Source organism: Hemitrygon akajei, chromosome 4, assembly GCF_048418815.1.
Source record: "Hemitrygon akajei chromosome 4, sHemAka1.3, whole genome shotgun sequence".
Lineage (NCBI taxonomy): Eukaryota > Metazoa > Chordata > Chondrichthyes > Myliobatiformes > Dasyatidae > Hemitrygon > Hemitrygon akajei.
In genome coordinates, this window is record NC_133127.1 from 34,934,851 (window position 1) to 34,955,384 (window position 20,534).

Consider the following 20,534-nt stretch of genomic DNA (forward strand, 5'->3'; position numbering starts at 1 on the left):
ATTACCGTAACTTTAGCCCTCTCTGCTTCATGACCTTTCTTGATCTGGTGATGGAGCACAGCCTTCAAGGGCCCAGTGTAGTCTGCAAATAACGGTAGCTGGTTCTCTCAGGAGTCTCAAATGGTTATTTCCAAAACATCAAAGGTGGGGGCTGTTTTATCTCCACCTGCTAAGTGCATGACCAAACTTTTACAGCTGTAACGAAATGTACTCGGGTTACAACTCTGTTAAACAGAGACATTTGTGTTTGGAATCACTGTTAGCCAAATATATATAATGATCCATACTCCTGGTCCTGAACCAACAGCATCAATTCACTCCTTATTACTCCAGGAAGTGCATCCAAGGCTTTTATGAGATTCTTGTTCTGTGGATCTTGGTTTACATAGCAGTGAAAGCAATGATATACAATCATCCGTGCTGCTATTTACTTCTCTGCTCTGGTGTAGTTTTTCCAGCTGTTCTTCATTCTCCTGACTTTAAACTTTATTTTATTTCTCCCATTGGACAACTGAAGGTTGAAAGATTGAGTAGGTTGCATTATTAACACACTAACCTCTGGCCCTGCTTTACCTCTGTGGCCTCTGGTAGGCCTAATGGGCAAAAAAATACAGACGTCTTAATGGGAAAAGTAATGGGATGGTGATTAGATTCTCATCTTTCAAAGAGAAAACTAAATTCATTTGTTCTCTAACTAAACTTCTCAATGTTCTGGAACATCCCAATTATTATTTTCCCCATCAGGAAAGTTTTAAAAGGATCAAATATGTTTCATTAGGAGTTATGAATACCCCAAAGGGTCTCTGGCCAAGATAACTACAGAAACCAATCTGGTCCACATTCAAACAGCCATTCTTAGTTAACTGTGTGAACATTTATGAATATGCATCTTTTTATGTTTGATGGACACTTGAACGTAGGAGGATAAATGAGTTGTGCATTAAAATTTAATGGACTTTAAACTTTATTTCTCCTGTTAAACGCTGGTTCTAGTATCAGTAAAGCAGTATCTAATTGAAAATTTTGATTCCCACCCCCCTCTAAAAAAACAGGAACCAAATTATAAAAAGCTCAGGACAAAATATTTCATTGATAATGCCAATTTAAATGCCAGAAGTTAGGTTTTTAATTATACTTAGGAGTTTGGTCATAAAGGTTGAGGTATTCAACATACAAAAATATTACCAATTATTGAGGGGGAGGAGCTAAAGATAGCACCAGAAGGCAACTTCTTTTCATCTATGAAACAGTTTAAATTTTTCTCTCTTATGTCTCTTCTTTCCTTTTCAAGGTGGCTGGAGTCCAGTCGGAGTCCATGAGCTAGAGCTGCACCCAAACTTGAGTTCTTCACGGTGGTGGGCTTGGAAGCGGATGTTGGAGCGTTAGGATAAACAGTGGTTTGTCCTGATGGTCTCCTTCAGGGCTTTGCGTTTTGCTATTGCTTACATGTCCAGCGGTTGGGGCTGACGCTTTTGGCTGAGGAGGATGGGCGAGGGTTGACGCTTTTGGCTGAGGAGGATGGGCGAGGGTTGACGCTTTTGGCTGAGGAGGATGGGCGAGGGTTGACGCTTTTGGCTGAGGAGGATGGGCGAGGGTTGACGCTTTTGGCTGAGGAGGATGGGCGAGGGTTGACGCTTTTGGCTGAGGCTGAGGAGGATGGGCGAGGGTTGACGCTTTTGGCTGAGGAGGATGGGCGAGGGTTGACGCTTTTGGCTGAGGAGGATTGGCGAGGGTTGACGCTTTTGGCTGAGGAGGATAGGCGATGGTTGACGCTTTTGGCTGAGGAGGATTGGCAAGGGTTGACGCTTTTGGCTGAGGAGGATGGGCGAGGGTTGACGCTTTTGACTGAGGAGGATTGGCGAGGGTTGACGCTTTTGGCTGAGGAGGATGGGCAAGGGTTGACGCTTTTGGCTGAGGAGGATGGGCGAGGGTTGACGCTTTTGGCTGAGGAGGATGGACGAGGGTTGACGCTTTTGGCTGAGGCTGAGGAGGATGGGTGAGGGTTGACGCTTTTGACTGAGGAGGATGGGCGAGGGTTGACGCTTTTGGCTGAGGAGGATGGGCGAGGGTTGACGCTTTTGGCTGAGGAGGATGGGCGAGGGTTGACGCTTTTGGCTGAGGCTGAGGAGGATGGGCGAGGGTTGACGCTTTTGGCTGAGGAGGATGGACGAGGGTTGACGCTTTTTGCTGAGGAGGATGGATGAGGGTTGATGATTATGCTGCTGTTTCTGTGTGGAGGGGGTTTTGGGACTCTCATGCTTTTCTATCATTCTTTGGGGGTTTTCTTCAGTTTCATGTATGTCTGCAAAGAGTAAGAATTTCAGATTGTATACATTGTCTGATTTTAAATGGAACCACTCAGTAACTAGAAAAGAAAACAGGATGATGGGACTAAGAATATGCTTTCTGGTTCATTCATCAGCCCATCTGGCAGGCTGACATCATCCAGACTACATCCCGTGATTCCTGTAATATTCAGAAATCCGCTGCTTTCTCTTTTGAATGAATTACACAGCTGAGCCCCCACAGTCTTCCAGAGCAGAGAACCCACCTCGCCTTGAGTGAAGAACTTTGTCCTCTTTACAATCTCAAATGGCCCATGCCTTACTATTTGATAGAGACACATCTGCTACTAGACTCCTGCTAAAACATTGTACCTGCACCCACAAGGACCCTGTCGAGACCTGCAAGAATTTGGTAAAATTCAATGATGGCATTTCTTAAAAATGCAAAGAATGCTTATCGACTCAACGTCTTCTTATGGCAAACACTTCCTGTCCCCGGAATCAGTCCAGTGGATCCCCATTGCACTTCCTCTCTGCCAACTATATGGCCCCTGTTGCATGGTCCTGGTAACAGAAAGTTCGTTGAAAACATATGGTGATCACTTGAACAAAGTCAGTGCTGAGGTAATTGGTTGGGGTTTGGTTTGTCCAGAGGAGTTCCATAAGAACGATCCTGGGAAAGACAGTGTTAACACATGAGGAGCATTTAATGACTCTGGGCCTGTATTCCCTGGAGTTTAGAAGAGTAAGGAGGGGGATCTCATTGAAACCTATTGAATATTGAGAGCCATAGAAAGAGTGGACATGTAGAGGATGTTTCATATCATGGTGTGATTATGACCAGAGGGCACAGCCTCAGAATAAAAGGATGTCCATTTAAAGCAGATACAAGGAGGAATTTCTTTAGCCCAGGGGATCCCAACCTGCGGTCCATGAACACCTTGGTTAATGGAAGGGGTCCCTGGCATCAAGGATGGAAACCCCTGCTTTAGCCACAGGGTGAAAATCTATGGAATGCATTACCACAGATGGCCAAGTCATTGGGTATATTTATAGCAGAGGTTTATAGGTTCCAATCTGTAAGCCTATCAAAGGTTACGGGGAGAAGGCAGGGATACGGGGATAAGAGAGATAATGAATGAGCCATGATAAAATCAGATTGGGTGGCCCAAATGGCCCAACTCTGCTCAGATGTCTTATGGTATTCTCGTTTATTGATTAGGTCATTTGGAAGGAGTTGGCAGAGACCATTTGCCAATTCTTCAAAAGAGGTTGTTAAGCTCAGTCTCAGAGGGTGAAAAAACTGGCAGGTAATTGACAACTTTTTGAGATGAGTCCTTCAGGCTGGTCTTGTCTTGACACCACACCTGGCTCAGCTGAGGGTCAAAAAAGGTCACTGTACAAAAAATCTAACACTTCACCATGCACTGTAGTACTATAACCAAGCAGACATGTGACGCTGGTTGTATATTTTTTGTATAATTAATTTTAAAATAATTATAATGACTAGAATTGCCTTATGACCCTATAAAACTATTCTATTAATGACCTGTGGGTAGCCTGTGATTCTTGGAGAAATGTTAAAACTCTACCTGAGATCTGAGGGCAAAGCAGGAAATGCAACAGTAAACCCAGTTTATATCTGGAGTTCAAAATGAAAGGGGTTAGCTGTTGCTTCCACTTCGCATTAATTCAATAATCTGGTGGTAGCAAGGAAATCTCATCGGTCACAATACAAGTAAACTCTGACCACCTACTTACCACTTCCCCAAGGACAACTAGATGGGCAGTAAATACTGACTGCCTGGTTTACCCACATCCCATAAATGAATAAAGATGGAAATCCAACAATCTACAGACAGCAGTCATTCAGTCCACTGAAACTAAGCCAACTCTCAGAGCAATCCGAGGCATATCACCCTCTCAAGCATTTCCATAAGACCATAGGAGTAGAATTAGGCCATTTGGCCCATTGAGTCTACTCCATTTCATCACGGCTGATCCATTTTCCCTCTCGGCCCCAATCTCCTGCCTTCTCCTCATATCTCTTCATACCCTGACTAAACAAGAATCTATCAACCTTTGCCTTAAATATACCCAATGGCCTTGCCTTCATAGCTGCCTATGGCAACGAATTCCACAGACTCATCACTTTTTGGCTAAAGAAATTACATCCATTCTAAGGATGCCCCTCTATTGAGGCTGTGTCCTCTGGTCTTTGACTTATCCACCCTAGGAATCATCTTCTTCACATCCACTCTATCGAGGCCTTTCAAAGTTTGATAGGTTTCAATGAGGACACCCCTCATTTTCTGCATTTCAGTAAATATAAGCCCAGAGCCACCAAACACTCTTCATATGACAAGCCATTCAATCCAGAATCATTTCTGTGAAACTCGTTGAACTCTCTCCAATGTCAGCACAACCTTTCTTAGAAAAAGGGGCCCCACAGCTTCTCACAATATTCAGAAGAGCTTACAAAGGTTCAAAAAACTAGGTAATGATATGAATCTAGAAGATTATAAGGCTTGCAGGAAGGAGCTTAAGAAGGAAATTAGAAGAGCCAGAAGGGGCCATGAGAAGGCTTTGGCGGGCAGGATTAAGGAAAACCCCAAGGCACTCTACAAGTTTGTGAAGAACAAGAGGATAAGACGTGAGACCAATCAAATGTGACAATGGAAAAGTGTGTATGGAACCAGAGGAAATAGCGGAGGTACTTAATGAATACTTTGCTTCAATATTCACTACGGAAAAGGATCATGGTGATTGTAGGGATGATTTGCAGTGGACTGAAAAGCTTGAGAATGTAGATATTAAGAAAGAGGATGTGCTGGAGCTTTTGGAAAGCATCAAGTTGGATAAGTCACAGGGACCGGACAGGATGTACCCCAGGCTACTGTGGGAAGCGAGGGAGGAGATTGCTGAGCATCTGGCAATGATCTTTGCATCATCAATGAGGACAGGAGAGATTCCGGAGGATTGGAGGGTTGCGGATGTAGTTCCTTTATTCAAGAAAGGGAGTAGAGATAGCCTTGGAAATTAAAGACCAGTGAGTCTTACCTCAATGGTTGGTAAGTTGATGAAGGAGATCCTGAGACGCAGGATTTATGAACATTTGGAGAGGCATAATATGATTAGGAATAGTCAGCATGGCTTTGTCAAAGGAAGGTCGTGTCTTACCAGCCTGACTGAATTTTTTGAGGATGTGACTAATTACATTGACAAAGGTAGAGCCGTAGATGTAGTGTACATGGATTTCAGCAAGGCATTTGATAAGGTACCCCATGCAAGGTTTATTGAGAAAGTAAGGAGGCATGGGATCCAAGGGGACCTTGCTTTGTGGATCCAGAAATGGCTTGCCCACAGAAGGCAAAGAGTGGTTGTAGACAGGTCATATTCTGCACGGAGGCCAGCAACCAGTGGTGTGCTTCAGCGATCTGTTGAGACCCCTACTCTTTGTGATTTATATAAATGACCTGGATGAGGAAGTGGAAGGATTGGTTAGTAAATTTGCTGATGATACAATGGTTGGGGATGTTGTGGATAGTGTGGAGGGCTGTCAAGGTTACAGTGGGGCACTGATAGGATGCAAAACTGGGCTGAGAAGTGGCATATGGAGTTCAACCCAGATAAGTGTGAGGTAGTTCATTTTGGTATGTCAAACGTGATGACAGAAAATAGTATTAATGGTAAGACTCTTGGCACTGTGGAGGATCAGAGGGATCTAGGGGTCCGAGTCCTTAGGACACTCAAAGCTGCTACACAGGTTGACTCTGTGGTTAAGAAGGCATACGGTACATCGGTCTTCATCAACCGTGGGATTGAGTTTAAGAGCCGAGAGGTAATGTTGCAGCTATATAGTACCCTGGTCAGACCCCACTTGGAGTACTATGTTCATTTCTGGTCACCTCACTATAGGAAGGACGTGGAAACCATAGAAAGGGTGCAGAAGAGATTTACAAGGACGTTGCCTGGATTGGGGAGCATGCCTTATGAGAATAGGTTGAGTGAACTCGGCCTTTTCTCCTTGGAGCAGCAGAGGATGAGAGGTACATCTCATGATAGAGATGTACAAGATAATGAGAGGTATTGATCGTGTGGATAGTCAGAGGCTTTTCCCCAGGGCTGAACTGGCTAGCATGAGAGGGTTTAAGGTGCTGGGGAGTAGGTACAGAGAAGATGTCAGGGGTAAGTTTTTTTTTTTTTTTTTTACACAGAGAGTGGAGAGTGCGTGGAATGGGCTGCTGGCGGTGGTGGTGAAGGCAAAAATGATAGAGTCTTTTAAGAGACTCCAGGTTGGCTACATGGAGCTTAGAAGAATACAAACAGACATACTTCATTGATCCCGAGGGTAATTGGGTTTCATTACAGCCGCACCGATCAAGAATAGTGAAGAAAAATAGCAATATAAAACCATAAATAATTAAATAATAATAAGTTAATTATGCCAAGTGGAAATAAGTCCAGGACCAGCCTATTGGCTCAGGGTGTCTGACACCCCGAGGGAGGAGTTGTAAAGTTTGATGGCCACAGGCAGGAATGACTTCCTATGACACTCAGTGTTACATCTCAGTGGAATGAGTCTCTGGCTGAATGTACTCCTGTGCCTAACCAGTACATTATGGAGTGGATGGGAGTCATTGTCCAAGATGGCATGCAACTTGGACAGCATCCTCTTTTCAGACACCACCGTCAGAGAGTCCAGTTCCACCCCCACAACATCACTGGCCTTATGAATGAGTTTGTTGATCCTGTTGGTGTCTGCTACCCTCAGCCTGCTGCCCCAGCACACAACACCAAACATGATAGCACTGGCCACCACAGACTCGTAGAACATCCTCAGCATCGTCCGGCAGATGTTAAAGGACCTCAGTCTCCTCAGGAAATAGAGACTATAGAGAAAATAGGAAATAGAGAAATAGAGGGCTATGTTTAAAGCCTAGGTAGTTCTAAGGTAGGGACACGTTCGGTACAGCTTTGTGGGCCGAAGGGCCTGTATTGTGCTGTATATTTTCTATGTTTCTACTCTGTGAGGCCTCACCAGTGCTTTATAAAGCCTCAACATTACATCCTTGCTTTTATATTCTAGTCCTCTTGAAATGAATGCTAACATCACATCTGCCTTCCTCACCACTGAGTCGACTTACAAATTAATCTTTAGAGAATCCTGCACAAGGACTCCTTTGCACCTCAGATTTTTGAATTTCCCTACAACTTAAACTCTTACACCTAAATAAATCTCTCTGCATCACCTCGTTTCTCCATCAGCCTTCTACACCAGGAATAATTTTCAGCAGCTAATTAACCTCACAACTATCATATCACTGGGAGGAAACCGATCCCAGGGAGAACACACAAAGCTCCCACAGACAGCGTTCCCTTGTGGTCAGAATGGAAGAAAGGACCATGGAAACATGAGACAGCTACACTGCCTGCAATGCCACGTTGCCAACCATCAGGAAGTTCCTTTGAGGCTCGCGTTGGTTCTCAGGGTGAATTATATTTTGACGTCACTACGATTGAGAAGAAAAGTTGCCAGAGTGGGACTCAAAACAAAATTCTGGATTCTGAAGAAACTGTACAAAATTACAAGCTGAAGCAGGATATTTAGACTTAATCAACCTAAATATCAGCAAAGTGGAAGGAAAAAAGGACATGGGGCATCATTAATAAGTAGATTTATTTTACCAAACACATACTGGAGACAATCGTTGTACTAATCTAACAAACAGCCTTCTGAATTATGGACCTGCATTCCACTGCATCCATCATTAAGGACCCTCACCACCCAGAACATGCCTTCTTCTCATTACTACCACCATCCACAGCAGCCTTAAGACACATACTCAATGTTTTAGAAAGAGCTTCTTCCTCTCCGCCATCAGATTTCTGAACAGATCATGAATCCATTAACTCCTCAACCTGTGCTACTTATTTTTTGATGTTTCTTGTCCTTTACAGTAATTTTTTTTAATAGATTGTACTATACTGTTATCACAAAGTAACACATTTCATGACCTATGCCAGTGATAATAAACCCGATTTCTGACTGTCTGCAGCAAGATTCTAGCCTCTGACGTGCTCTTGTGTAAATGGCTACTGCTCCAGCTCAGTCTCTAGTCTGGTAGCCCCCAGGACACTGATAGGGGGGTCAGTAATGGTAAAGCCATTGAATATCAGGGGGTGGTAGCTAGATATTTTACCTTGTTGATTCCTGGACCCTCAGCCATGAACTCCAGCACATCACTGACTACTTACTACATACATTCTGAACTTCTGCAATAGATTTCTAAACACGTCACATCAAGTAATCAATCACCAAGATCTGGTTGAGTAAATTGCGACTGGGCACATGCTTCACTGGGCATAGTATCAAAAGAGAAGTATATCCTTGGTCAACAGACATTTTGCAACGCTTGTACAAAGTTAAATTGCAGCAGAAATGTGCTGGAACAGCAAGGTTTCCTGAAATAGATGTAATCCCGGTAAAAGCGATTTCTGAATTGACAGTTGAAATATCCTATCCAGTGAACTGTTACTCAGAGTGGTAAACATTGTGTCAGTCTCGCCAAAAATAACTCAATTTCCAAAAGAAGTTCTAACAAAGTAATCCAAATTTCATGCACAAGCAAGCAAGAGTCATTCTGCCCCTTCCCCACCAGTGGAGGTAACCTAATTATTTGAATGCTTATCAAGTCTGTCACAAAAATATGAAAATTTCATGTGATACGTTTGTTAAATAAAAGGGACACTATCCAAGTATCTTTCCAACCAAAGGTAGTAATTTGAATCTTAAAAACAAGAGACAATAGACAATAGGTGCAGAAGTAGACCATTCGGCCCTTCGAGCCTGCACCGCCATTTTGAGATCATGGCTGATCAATTCCTATCAATACCCTCTGCATGTGCTGGAAATCCAGACCTACACAGAAAGTTCTGAAAGAACTCAGCAGTCCTGGCAGCGTCTATGAAAAGGAATTAACCATCGATGCTTTGGACCAAGGCCCTTCATCACATTTCGGCACCAAGCGTCAACTGTTTATGCCCCTCCGTAAGATGCTGCCTGACCTGTTGAGTTCCTCCACCGTTTTGTATGTTCTGATGCGAATCTTGCTTAAAAGGTGTCGCAAAATGTGTACTCAAACAACAATTTATACGCTTCTGTCATCTCAGCATCATTTCTCTTTGTAGCACGGTAGAGGCAGTTGAGGCCAAGGTAGAAGAGCACCTTGTAACATTAATGGCTTCAAGGCATGCCTTGTTGGAAATAATGGTTTGGAACTACATTAAAATGGAAAGGAGGATCTATATATCTCAGCCCCTCACAGTAGTCCTCCCTCATAGAAGAGAATGGATTTGCTAAGCTATGTCAGTGCCCCAGGGCAGATCCCCCTGCTGGGAGCTGCCCTGGTTGATTGACATCATAGAACCATAGAACACTACAGCACAAAAACATGCCTTTTGGCCCTTCTTGGCTGTGCTGAACCATTTTTCTGCCTAGTCCCACTGACCTGCACCTGGACCATATCCCTCCATACCCCCCTCACCCAAGTATCAGTTAGGAAATTTCAAGTGAAGAACAGACAGAACCTTAGTGATATCTGTATTCAAACCTGGTCTCCACTTTCACATTTTCCCTGCAGATTCAATATCCACTGAACCCGCTTTGTCTCAAGATTTAATTTTTGCTCACGTCAGCAAATGACTTCATTCAGAGGATGAAACACTGCTAACAGTGTTGAAAACACATTCCAGCAGGTTTCACAATGACTGGGCGGAATCTGATCTGCTGATTGTTTCTACCATTGTCTGGGTTTATTTCTGATTCGCAGCAACACGGTTTTTGACTTGCAGTTAATGTAATTTAGTATGGACGGTATGGGATATTATATGCACTCTTACTTGGAGTGGGAATACAGAGATTAAGTTACAGAACTAGCAGTCAAGAGCCATTACCAGAGTTCAGATAAAGAGTACAAATCTTGCCTTGGCCCCTGGGAAACTAACTTCAGGTATATGTGAAGGCAAAGTTGAGTCTGTGGTGAGGTCGGCAACTGCAATGTTAGCATTCATTTCAAGAGAATATAAAAGCAAGGATGTAATGTTGAGACTTTATAAAGCATTGACGAGGCCTCACTTGGGAGTATTGTGAGCAGTTTTGGGCCCCTTATCTTAGGAAGGATGTGCTGAAACTGGAGAGGGTTCAAAGGAGGTTCACGAAAATGATTCCAGGATTGAATGGCTTGTCAGATGAAAAAGAGTTTGAGGGCTCTGGGCCTGTATTCACTAGAATTCAGATGAATGAGGGGTGACCTTATTGAAACCTATCGAATGGTGAAAGGCCTTGATAGAGTGGATGTGGAGAGGATGTTTCCTCTGCTGGGAGAGTCTAAGAACAGAGGACACAGCCTCAGAATAAAAGGGCGTCCTTTCAGAACGGAGATGAGGGGGAGTTTCTTTAGCCTGAGAGCAGTGGAATTCTTTGCCACAGGCAGCCTTGGAGGCTCAGTCTTTATGTATATTTTTAGGCAGAGGTTGATAGATTCTTGATTGGTCAGGGCATGAAGGGATACAGGGAGAAGGCAGGATTTTGGGACTGAGTGGGAAATGGATCAGACATGATGAAATGGTGGAGCAGATTCAATGGGGCAAATGGCCTAATTCTGCTGCTATATCTTATTATGGTCTTAAATAACTTGGATGTGAGAGGCTATTAGTAACATTCTCTCGATGAGACTATTAAAATCTAATTAATTAATGGTTTTACATTAAATCTGTATAGATCTGGCCCACCTACAGATTCTGGACCCACAACAATGTGACTGACTCTTGTTTTCAACCCTTGACTTTACAATTCGTTTACCTTTCAGCAAGTTCTTCTAATATACAAAAAAACTATAACAAATTCAGAGAGGATCAAATTATAGACACATTTATTCACTTGAAGTGAAGCTATTCTACACATTATTGTCTGGAAATAGCTTCAATCATAGCTCAAAGTACTTTTATACTTTTTAAAGAGAACAGTAACTAATTACATTTCATAACATTCCTCCATTTTCTGCATCTTTATCTGGTTCCTGACATTTGTTCTTTAGAGGCTGTGTCCCGCTTACCTCCATTGACAAAACATCAGCACACCCACCATAAAACATACATTTTCCTGTAATAAAACACACAATCTTGATAAAGCATATATATACACACACACACACACAGACTTGTAAGTTTCCATTCAAACCAGCAAAGCACCATGCGATTTCATAGGTTCCATTTTGTCACATTACATTTTACCGAAGTTACAGATATGTTTCCACACAATCCACCTCGTTAACCTTGCACCTCATTGTCTGCCTGCTCCATACTTTCTCTGTAACTGAAAAAGATTACTCCGTACTCTGATAATTTATTGAGATACAGTGGGGAATGGGCCCTTCTGGCCCTTTGAGCCACACTACCCCGGCAACGATCGAATTTAATCCTACCCTAATCACAAGACAATTTACAATGACCAATTAATCTACCAACTGGAACATCGTTGGACTCTGGGAGGAAACCGGAGTACCGGGAGGAAACCCACGCGGTCACAGGAAGAACATACAAACTCCTTACAGGCAGCTGCGGAAACTGAACCAGGGTCACCTGTATTGAAAAGCGTTGTGCTAACCACTCCGCTACCATGCCACCCTAACCACTATGCTCTGCTACAGTTTTCCCTTGTACTGCCTGAATGCACTGTTACATTGAGATGATCTGTATGGATGGCTTACCAAACAAGATTTTCACTGTACCTTGATTTATGTGACAATAAACCAATTTGCTAGTTCACACATTTGCCACTCTCACCTTCAAGAGCAACTTGGAATGGGCATTGAATGAAATGCAGAAAAAATGTTTTCGCTTATTCTTAAAGAATACAGCTTTGCATCTTGCAGTTATTGGGGTCTCTCACCTAGAGAGAACCAATAGAACTATTTTCCCTCCAATGCAAGAAGCAATAACTGCAAACCGTGGAGTTGTTTTGAACACTCAGAATCTCCCTATTTATAACAGCTTCATTACAGTACTGCAGCCTCTCTTTCACATTCTGATCCATAATCAAATTCACATTTGCAGTTCCGATAGATCCAAACAAAGACCGTGTCCTTTATTTCCTCTCGTTGAACACAAACTCCTTTAGTGAACAGGCAGCGGCTCAATCCACAGATAAACAAACTCAGACGTAAAAAATAAATCCTGATTTGCATTAGATTACTGGATTAAAATATTTCAGCATTCGGTTTAATCAGATGTAATGTGGTGGGGTGAATGAAGAGAAGGGAGGTTTCTAAAGGATAGCAGATTGCCTCATGCACACCAAGCCAATTTCTGTGTAACTCCATTATCAGGCAGAGGGTTAGCCACTGTAATTTTTCCACATATTCACTTCCAACCTTAAAAACAGCCCGATTTGGTTACACTTTTATAAGACCTCAATGAGTCCTTGGACCATCGCATGGCACACTGTGATCAACAGACTTGCTTTCTGGCAGGCACTGCACTACACAATTTTTAAAAGGTTTTAAGATTAACTTTATTTGTTACATGTTGATCATAATATAGTTTTTTAGTGAAATGCATCGTTCTGCATCAACAACCAAGACAGTCGGAGGATTGTGCCGGTGCCAGCCCACGAGCGCCACACTTCCAGTGCCAACCCAGCATACCCACAACACACTGACCCTAACTATAGGTCTTTAAAACACAAGAGGAAACCAGAGCACTCAGGGAAACCCACGCGCAGGGAGAATGTACAAATTTCTGGAATCGAACCCCAATCGGTGATATAACCATATAACAATTACAGCACGGAAACAGGCCATCTCGGCCCTTCTAGTCCATGTTGAACGCTTACTCTCACCTAGTCCCACCAACCTGCACTGAGCCCATAACCCTCCATTCCTTTCCTGTCCATATACCTATCCAATTTTACTTTAAATGACAATATTGAACCTGTCTCTACCACTTCTACTGGAAGCTCGTTCCACACAGCTACCACTCTCTGAGAAAAGAAGCTCCCCCTCATGTTACCCCTAAACTTTTGCCCCTTAACCCTCAACTCATGTCCTCTTGTTTGAATCTCCCCTACTCTCAATGGAAAAAGCCTATCCACATCAACTCTATCTATCCCCCTCATAATTTTAAATACCTCTATCAAGTCCCCCCTCAACCTTCTACGCTCCAAAGAATAAAGACCTAACTTGTTCAACTGATCACTGGTACTGTGAAGTGATTACACTAACCACTATGCTATCCTGCATCTTGTTTCCCTTATGAGTTTATTTCCCAATCTCAATTCATCACGAATGTGAATTAATGGCCAGATAATGCTACAGGTCCAGCCTGGCAACTAAGGAATTTTTAAAAATTAGTTCTATAGAAGTTTCAAGCCCTTGGGCTATCCTAACACACACTTTAGAACGAATGAAATATTTTAAGGTATAGTCTGCATCGTAATGTACCGAACTTTTACACAAAAAATTCTTACTTGTGATGAAGGTCACAATTTTAACTTTATTGATGTTGATTACAAGGTAAATATTGACCAGAATATTGAGGAGATTTTGTTTTCATGTGCCACATGCTCTTTTACATCCAGCATACAGCAGATAGGGTTTTAATTCAAAATCTTAATAGACAAACACAGAATATACGATAGCCCTGTTCACAGCAAGCCAAGGTTATAACTGAAATCCTGCTACAAAAAGCATGAATAAAAATTCATCATTGGTGAATATCTCACAGCTGCTTGTAGAATTTTGTTGTACAAAATAAAATGATTGCAGCAGTCACATAAATAAAATACTTAAATGACTACAAAACCTCTTGGGACACCCTGAATTTTGAACAAACTAAATTTCCCTGACTTCATCGTATCATCATCCCCGAGGCCTGACATGGTCGTTCTGTCGGAAACCTTGAAGCCGTTGGTCATGTAGAACAGACAGTGCCTTGGGAAGACCAGATTGAGGAGGTGTTTTGAGTAGAAGAAAGCCAAATACCAGGAGCTGGTAGAGCAGTGCCAGAGACTCATCAACCCCCTGGATGGGACGCCTGGGTGAGAGTGTCTGATGTTGAAAGACCCCAAACACCCGATGACCACAGGTTACACCACTGATGATGTGAGACCAGCGCATCCAGGATCATTTCAGCATCTTTCCCATATCTTTGACAAAAACAACTTCCCAGTATTTGACCTGCAGTTGACTTTTCACCACTGTGCCCTTGTCCAATAGTCCATTTAGTCTCTCCTGGGATTCTCTAATCCAACATTGTTAATGCTGGACTTCCCTTTATTAATCATTGATCTTAAAAGGAAGTTATTCAGAACATTATGCTTTTTTTTTTAAAAAAAAGTGATCTCATAGAATGCACATCTACTTGCTGCAAGCTATGAATAGGCTCCAAAGCAAAACAAATTTTACAACACTGTATGCAACAGCAGTACAAGAATTAACAGATCAAGAATGTAAACTTGATCTTTTTTACAACAGAACTTCATTTCAACTCAACCTAACCACCCAATGTCTATGTGTGACAACTGCTCACCAAATGCCCTTTATGGTTGGCTAGTGTTATCTGATCTCACATTCAAGCCAAATTTACTTTGCCCATATATATCTGCCAACCACTTATATTTTACACACTGTCCCTAATGGCTCCAATGATGTTTTCCCCATAACTAACTAAGCTCATTAATAATGTGCACCATATAAATAAAAAGGCTCGCACACCCAGAGGCAAGTCAGTCATCTGACAACAACTTCCAATTACTGAGGCTTAACTGCCCCCTACAAGGGTTCCAAGGCCCATCCTTTCCCCAAGTGGGGGCTATGATAGCATAGTGGTTAGTGCAATCACTGATCGGAGTTCGACTCTCGCTGCTGTCTGTAAGGAGTTTGTACATTCTCCCCGTGACCATGTGCGTTTCCCCCCCCCACACTCTCAAGACCTACGGTTAGGGTTAGGCATGGTAAGTTGTGGGCACGCTATGTTGGCGCCAGAAGCATGGAGACATTTGCAGGCTGCCCCCAGCACAATCCTCGTTGAAGGGACTTGATGCAAATGATGTACTTCAGTGTATGTTCCAATGTACGTGTGACAGAGAAATCTAATCTTTAATCTCCAAGTAGCCACAAGTGGCCACTCATGACAAGAAGGGGCAATTCTATAACTATGTTACTGTAACAAACAGTACAGAAGATTGGTGTGATGGTAGAAGCCACACAGCAGAATATTTTTATTGTGGTAGGCAGTGACCAGAGAAGAATGTGAAACAATTTGGAAGCATCAGCAGAAGTAAGAGGAAGAGAAAATGTAGTTCCATAAAGCATGTACTGCTTTTGAGAGGCTGCTCTCTGTTTCTGTTCAGATGTACACTTTCTCGAAACAACTTCATACTCCAGGGAGCTCCTCATGAATTGCAGACTTTCACATTGCCAAGGCACAGTGAATCACAATTCACACGCGCTAACTTTTGCTAACTCATCTGAGGAATGGTCCCACACTCTCATACTGTGGTTTTCCTCTGCTGTGCTCTACTCGGAGGTCATGTGCTGAAAATACACTCAGGCATCTCTCAAAAAAAACCTTTACAACACAGACATCAAGAAAAAAACTGGGAGTAGGCCAATCAGCTTGTGAATCAGGCCTGACCTTAATCAAGATCATGGCTGATCACCTACTTTAATTAATAATACAATTAACACAGTGAGTAGACAATTCACCATTCCGTGATAAGAATTTTCTCCCCATTTTAGTCCTAAATGGCCAACCATTTATTCATCCGCTGGTTCTAGGCTTCCTCCCTGCATCCAACCCGTCAAGTTCTGTAAGAACCTTACAAGTTTAAAACTTGCAATGCTCAACATTCTAAACTCAAGAGAATTCAGGCCTAACCTACTTGATCTCCCCTTACAAACTTGCCAGGACTGGTATCCCTATGACAAATACTTCTTGTGTTTCCATGGCAGTAATTTTTTTTTTGGTAAAAAGACCAAAACTATACACGATACTCCAGGTATGGTCACACAAAGATCCTGTATAATTACAGTAAGACATCTTTACAATATATCTCGTAGTAAAGACCAAATATTGTTTGCCTTGTAAACAGCCTGCTGCACCCATACAATAGCCTTCAGTGACCTGTGTGCAGGCAGACCCTGGTTTCTTTGAGTGTTGACCTTTCAAAATTATTAACTATTAAAAAAGGACATTGTTTTTGTTTTATTCAGTGAATTTTACTATTTTTAAACATTATCATCATACTCTTGCCTACTCACTCAGCTTGTCTCTGTTCCCTGTAAAATCATCTCCTTTCTTACTACTCATATTGTAGCTCCCCTTCACCAAATCAAAGTTCAAAGTAAATTTATTATCAGATTACATATATGTCATCACATTCAACACTGAGATTCATTTTCCTGCGGGCATACACCGAAAATCCATAGGACGGGATCAATGAAAGAGCAAGAGCACAGAAGCCAACAAACCGTGCAAATGCAACTATAAATAAATAGCAATAGATAACAAGACCATGAAATAACAAGATAGAGTCCTTAAAGTGAGATTCTTGGTTATGGGAACATCTCAATAGATGAGTGTAGCTATCCTCTTTTGATCAAGAGCCTGATGGTTGAGGGGTAGTAACTGTTCTTGAACCTGGGGGTGTGAGTCCCAAGGTTCTTGTACCTTCTACCTGAAAACAGCAAGTCCTAGCTAGTGGAGATCTCTATTGATGGACACTGCTTCCCTATGATAATACTTCATGCAGAAGTGCTCAATGGTTGTGAGGGCTTTACCCGTGACGTACTGGGGCAAATCCACTGGCTTTTGTAGGGCTTTCTGCTCAAATGCTTCGGCGTTCCTAAGGCAGGCTGCAATGCATAGAAGATGGCAAAGTTCTTGATTTCACAGAAAGAGATCAAGCACCAAATATTTTCCCTCCATTCTCTGAAATATAGACATCACATTTATCCACCAATCCATAGGAACAATTCCAGAACCATTAACCATTTGGAAGATAATAACCAGTGATAATTACTTCTACAGTCAAGTTTTTTACAAAATTCTATTACTCAGATCATCAGTTTTTAATCTCACCAACCTCACCAATACTAGTTTTTGGTTTTAGGTATATTTCCCCTTAGTTCCTCATTTTTCTAGATACATGCTTCTCTAATATTTCTGACAGGATTCTTATATGTTCTTCCTTGAAGACAGATACAAGGAAATTATGTAAATTCCTCTTCTATTTCCTCATTCCATTAGAAATTCTCCCATCTGATTCCAAGGGCTATACATATGCTGCCAATGATGAATCACTAACTAGAAACTTTATCTTTTGCCCATCTGGACCTCTTGCCAGTTGACTGTAAAGAGTAGCTCACGTTTGAACTGCCTATATTCCAGCAGTTTCATGTATTTAAGAGTTATTGAATTAATACACTGCTGACGTTATCTGTTTTCAACGTAAAATTACCATCATGTTAAAAACAAAAAATGTTACAAATATTCAGCAAGTGAGTAGATGGGGGGAGGGATTAGGAAAATATACTGATACATACCTCATCTTCCCACTCCCACCCACAAGCTCACATAAAATGCAAGACTAAAGTATGTTAAAGCCCCTGAATTCAACCTGGAACGATTGTGAATCCCAACAGAGGCCAACGTTTACTGCCTCTGACCAGAGCCCCCCGCCCGATCCTACCTCATCATCTCCCCCCCGACTCATAACATCTCGCCAACCCCAACCAGCTCTCGGATCTGGAATTTCTACACTTTTCTCCCTGTTCTCCTACTATTTTCCCAACTGCACTAACCCCTCCCTGCTCGACCCTCACTCCTCACCTCACTGCCCGGCTGTTCTACCTGACGCCCAGCCCCCACTTCCTGTCCAGTTCCCACTCCTCATCGATTTGCTCGGCCTCTCCCGCTGCCCTCTGGCACTCTGCCCGTCCTTCACTCTCCCTCTCACCTTCACTTCCACCCCAACTTTTCAAACTTCCAAACCTCTCACCCTCAATTCCCTCCAACTCTCCACATCGCCCCCCCCACCCAACTCTAACTCCCACCTCAGTCTCCGCATCTCACCCTCGCGCCTCCCAACTCTCATCCTATCCTCAACCTGAAAATCACACCCTCACCCCCCTAACCCTACAACCCGACGTCACTCCCACCAGCAGCAGCACCCTCCAGCTCCGTCAGCCACTCACCCAGAAGTTGTCCCTGAAGCGTGACTCCTTCATCGCGCCTTTGGGTGCAGACTCTAGCCGGCTGTGCTGCCCTGTGCGCCGCTCTAGCGCTCCCGAAAGAACACCCGCACACAGGAGATTCCCCTGGGTCCTACCGCCCGCCCGCCCGCCCGCACACTTCCGCCCTAGGTAGGCGTGATATTTCCACCGAGTTGGGTGTCTGTCCAGCGGTGGAATGATTCTCTCTTTTGGGGCAGTGGACAGCGTTCGTGCGTTCACATGCAGAGCTGCCGCGGCACAGACGCAGCAATATCATAAACTCCGTCTGAGAGGGCATACTCGCATGTCCAGTTTTTTTCTGACGGAGTTGGGAGAAAAAAATCACGTCCGGACTTGACTATTCAGATAACTTCGTTACAACCCATTCAAGTCAATCGTGCCTGCATTATTATCCAACTAGTACCACACAACTGATCCATTAAAATCTCTTAAATATCCTTATTTAAATCTTTATAAAAACTCCCGTTGAGAGTTATTAGTGAATCTGCTTCAAATGGACTGTTTGGCATGGCACCCTAGATTATATTACACGAAGTACCTCTCGCTTGTACTGTTTATTTTTTTATATTTCCTATTTTGTTTATAGTGTTTTTTTTAATAATGTATTGCACTCTACGGCTGCCGTAAAACGAATTTCACAACATATGTCAGTGATATGATGTGATATGTTGAATTCTGATTCTGGTTACCGGCCCTCTTTAAACTTTATTCCTGGGACGGACACCACACCCACCGAAAAGACCAACATTAATAGCCGCACACATAAAATGCTGGTGGAACACAGCAGACCAGGCAGCATCTATAGGGAGAAGCACTGTCATTAAATAGCCCATTACTTAGTGTTCTTGCAAGTAATGGTCCCTTAACTGCAGCTGTAGTTTGTGTGATAGGTGAAAGTTTGGCCTTGAGACAAGTCGAGAAGGGATCCAAACAGGCAGTTTGAGTGTCACTATTTCTATGAACCTGCTTCCTGTACTTCTGTGTGATTTTGGTCACAGGTCTGCGAACTGCGGTGGAAAAAGCATTGTCAATTATCTTCACTATAAGACATAAAGCCATGAGACTTAGGGGCAGAATTAGGCCATTTGGCCCATTGATAGATAGATAGATAGATAGATACTTTATTCATCCCCATGGGGAAATTCAACATTTTTTCCAATGTCCCATACACTTGTTGTAGCAAAAACTCATTACATACAATACTTAACTCAGTAATAATATGATATGCATCTAAATCACTAACTCAGAAAGCATTAATAATAGCTTTAAAAAAAAAAAAAGTTCTTAAGTCCTGGCAGTTGAATTGTAAAGCCTAATGGCATTGGGGAGTATTGACCTCTTCATCCTGTCTGAGGAGCATTGCATCGACAGTAACCTGTCGCTGAAACTGCTTCTCTGTCTCTGGATGGTGCTATGTAGAGGATGTTCAGGGTTTTCCATAATTGACCGTAGCCTACTCAGCGCCCTTCGCTCAGCTACCGATGTTAAACTCTCCAGTACTTTGCTCCAAGTATTCAATCATGGCTGATTTATTCTCCCTCTCAACCCCACTCTCCTACCTTCTCCCCATAACCTTACTAATCAAGAATCTATCAGCCTCTGCTTTAAATATATCCAATGACTTGGCCTCCACAACCACCTGTGGCAATGAATTCCGCAGATTCACCACTCTCTGGCTGAAGAAATTCCTCCTCATCTTTATTCTGAAGAAACATACTTCTGTTCTGAGACGATGCTCTCTGGTCCTAGACTCTCCCTTTATTGGAAGCATCCTCTGCATGTTCACTCCATCAATGTTCGGTAGGTTTCAATATGTGCTGTTGATAGTACAAACTCAGTGGCAGTGTAACATTGGTGGAGAAAAAATACAGGTAAGAGGGAAAGATTTAAGAGGAACTTAAGGGACACTTTTTTATGTGAAAGGTGTAGAATCAATTACCAAGAGAAATGGTTT

At 42.7% G+C, this 20,534-nt stretch overlaps 1 protein-coding gene across 1 annotated transcript in view; it reads right to left on the bottom strand.

Moving 5' to 3' along the window:
- Nucleotides 1–18,809, bottom strand: part of pstpip2 (proline-serine-threonine phosphatase interacting protein 2) — a 144,118-nt gene extending 125,309 nt beyond the window's left edge. The window contains exon 1 of the mRNA XM_073042290.1: nucleotides 18,542–18,809. Coding sequence (XP_072898391.1) covers nucleotides 18,542–18,574 — 33 coding nt within the window. The 5' untranslated portion in view covers nucleotides 18,575–18,809. The remainder of the gene's footprint in view (nucleotides 1–18,541) is intronic.
- Between the last annotated feature and the right edge of the window lie 1,725 nt (nucleotides 18,810–20,534).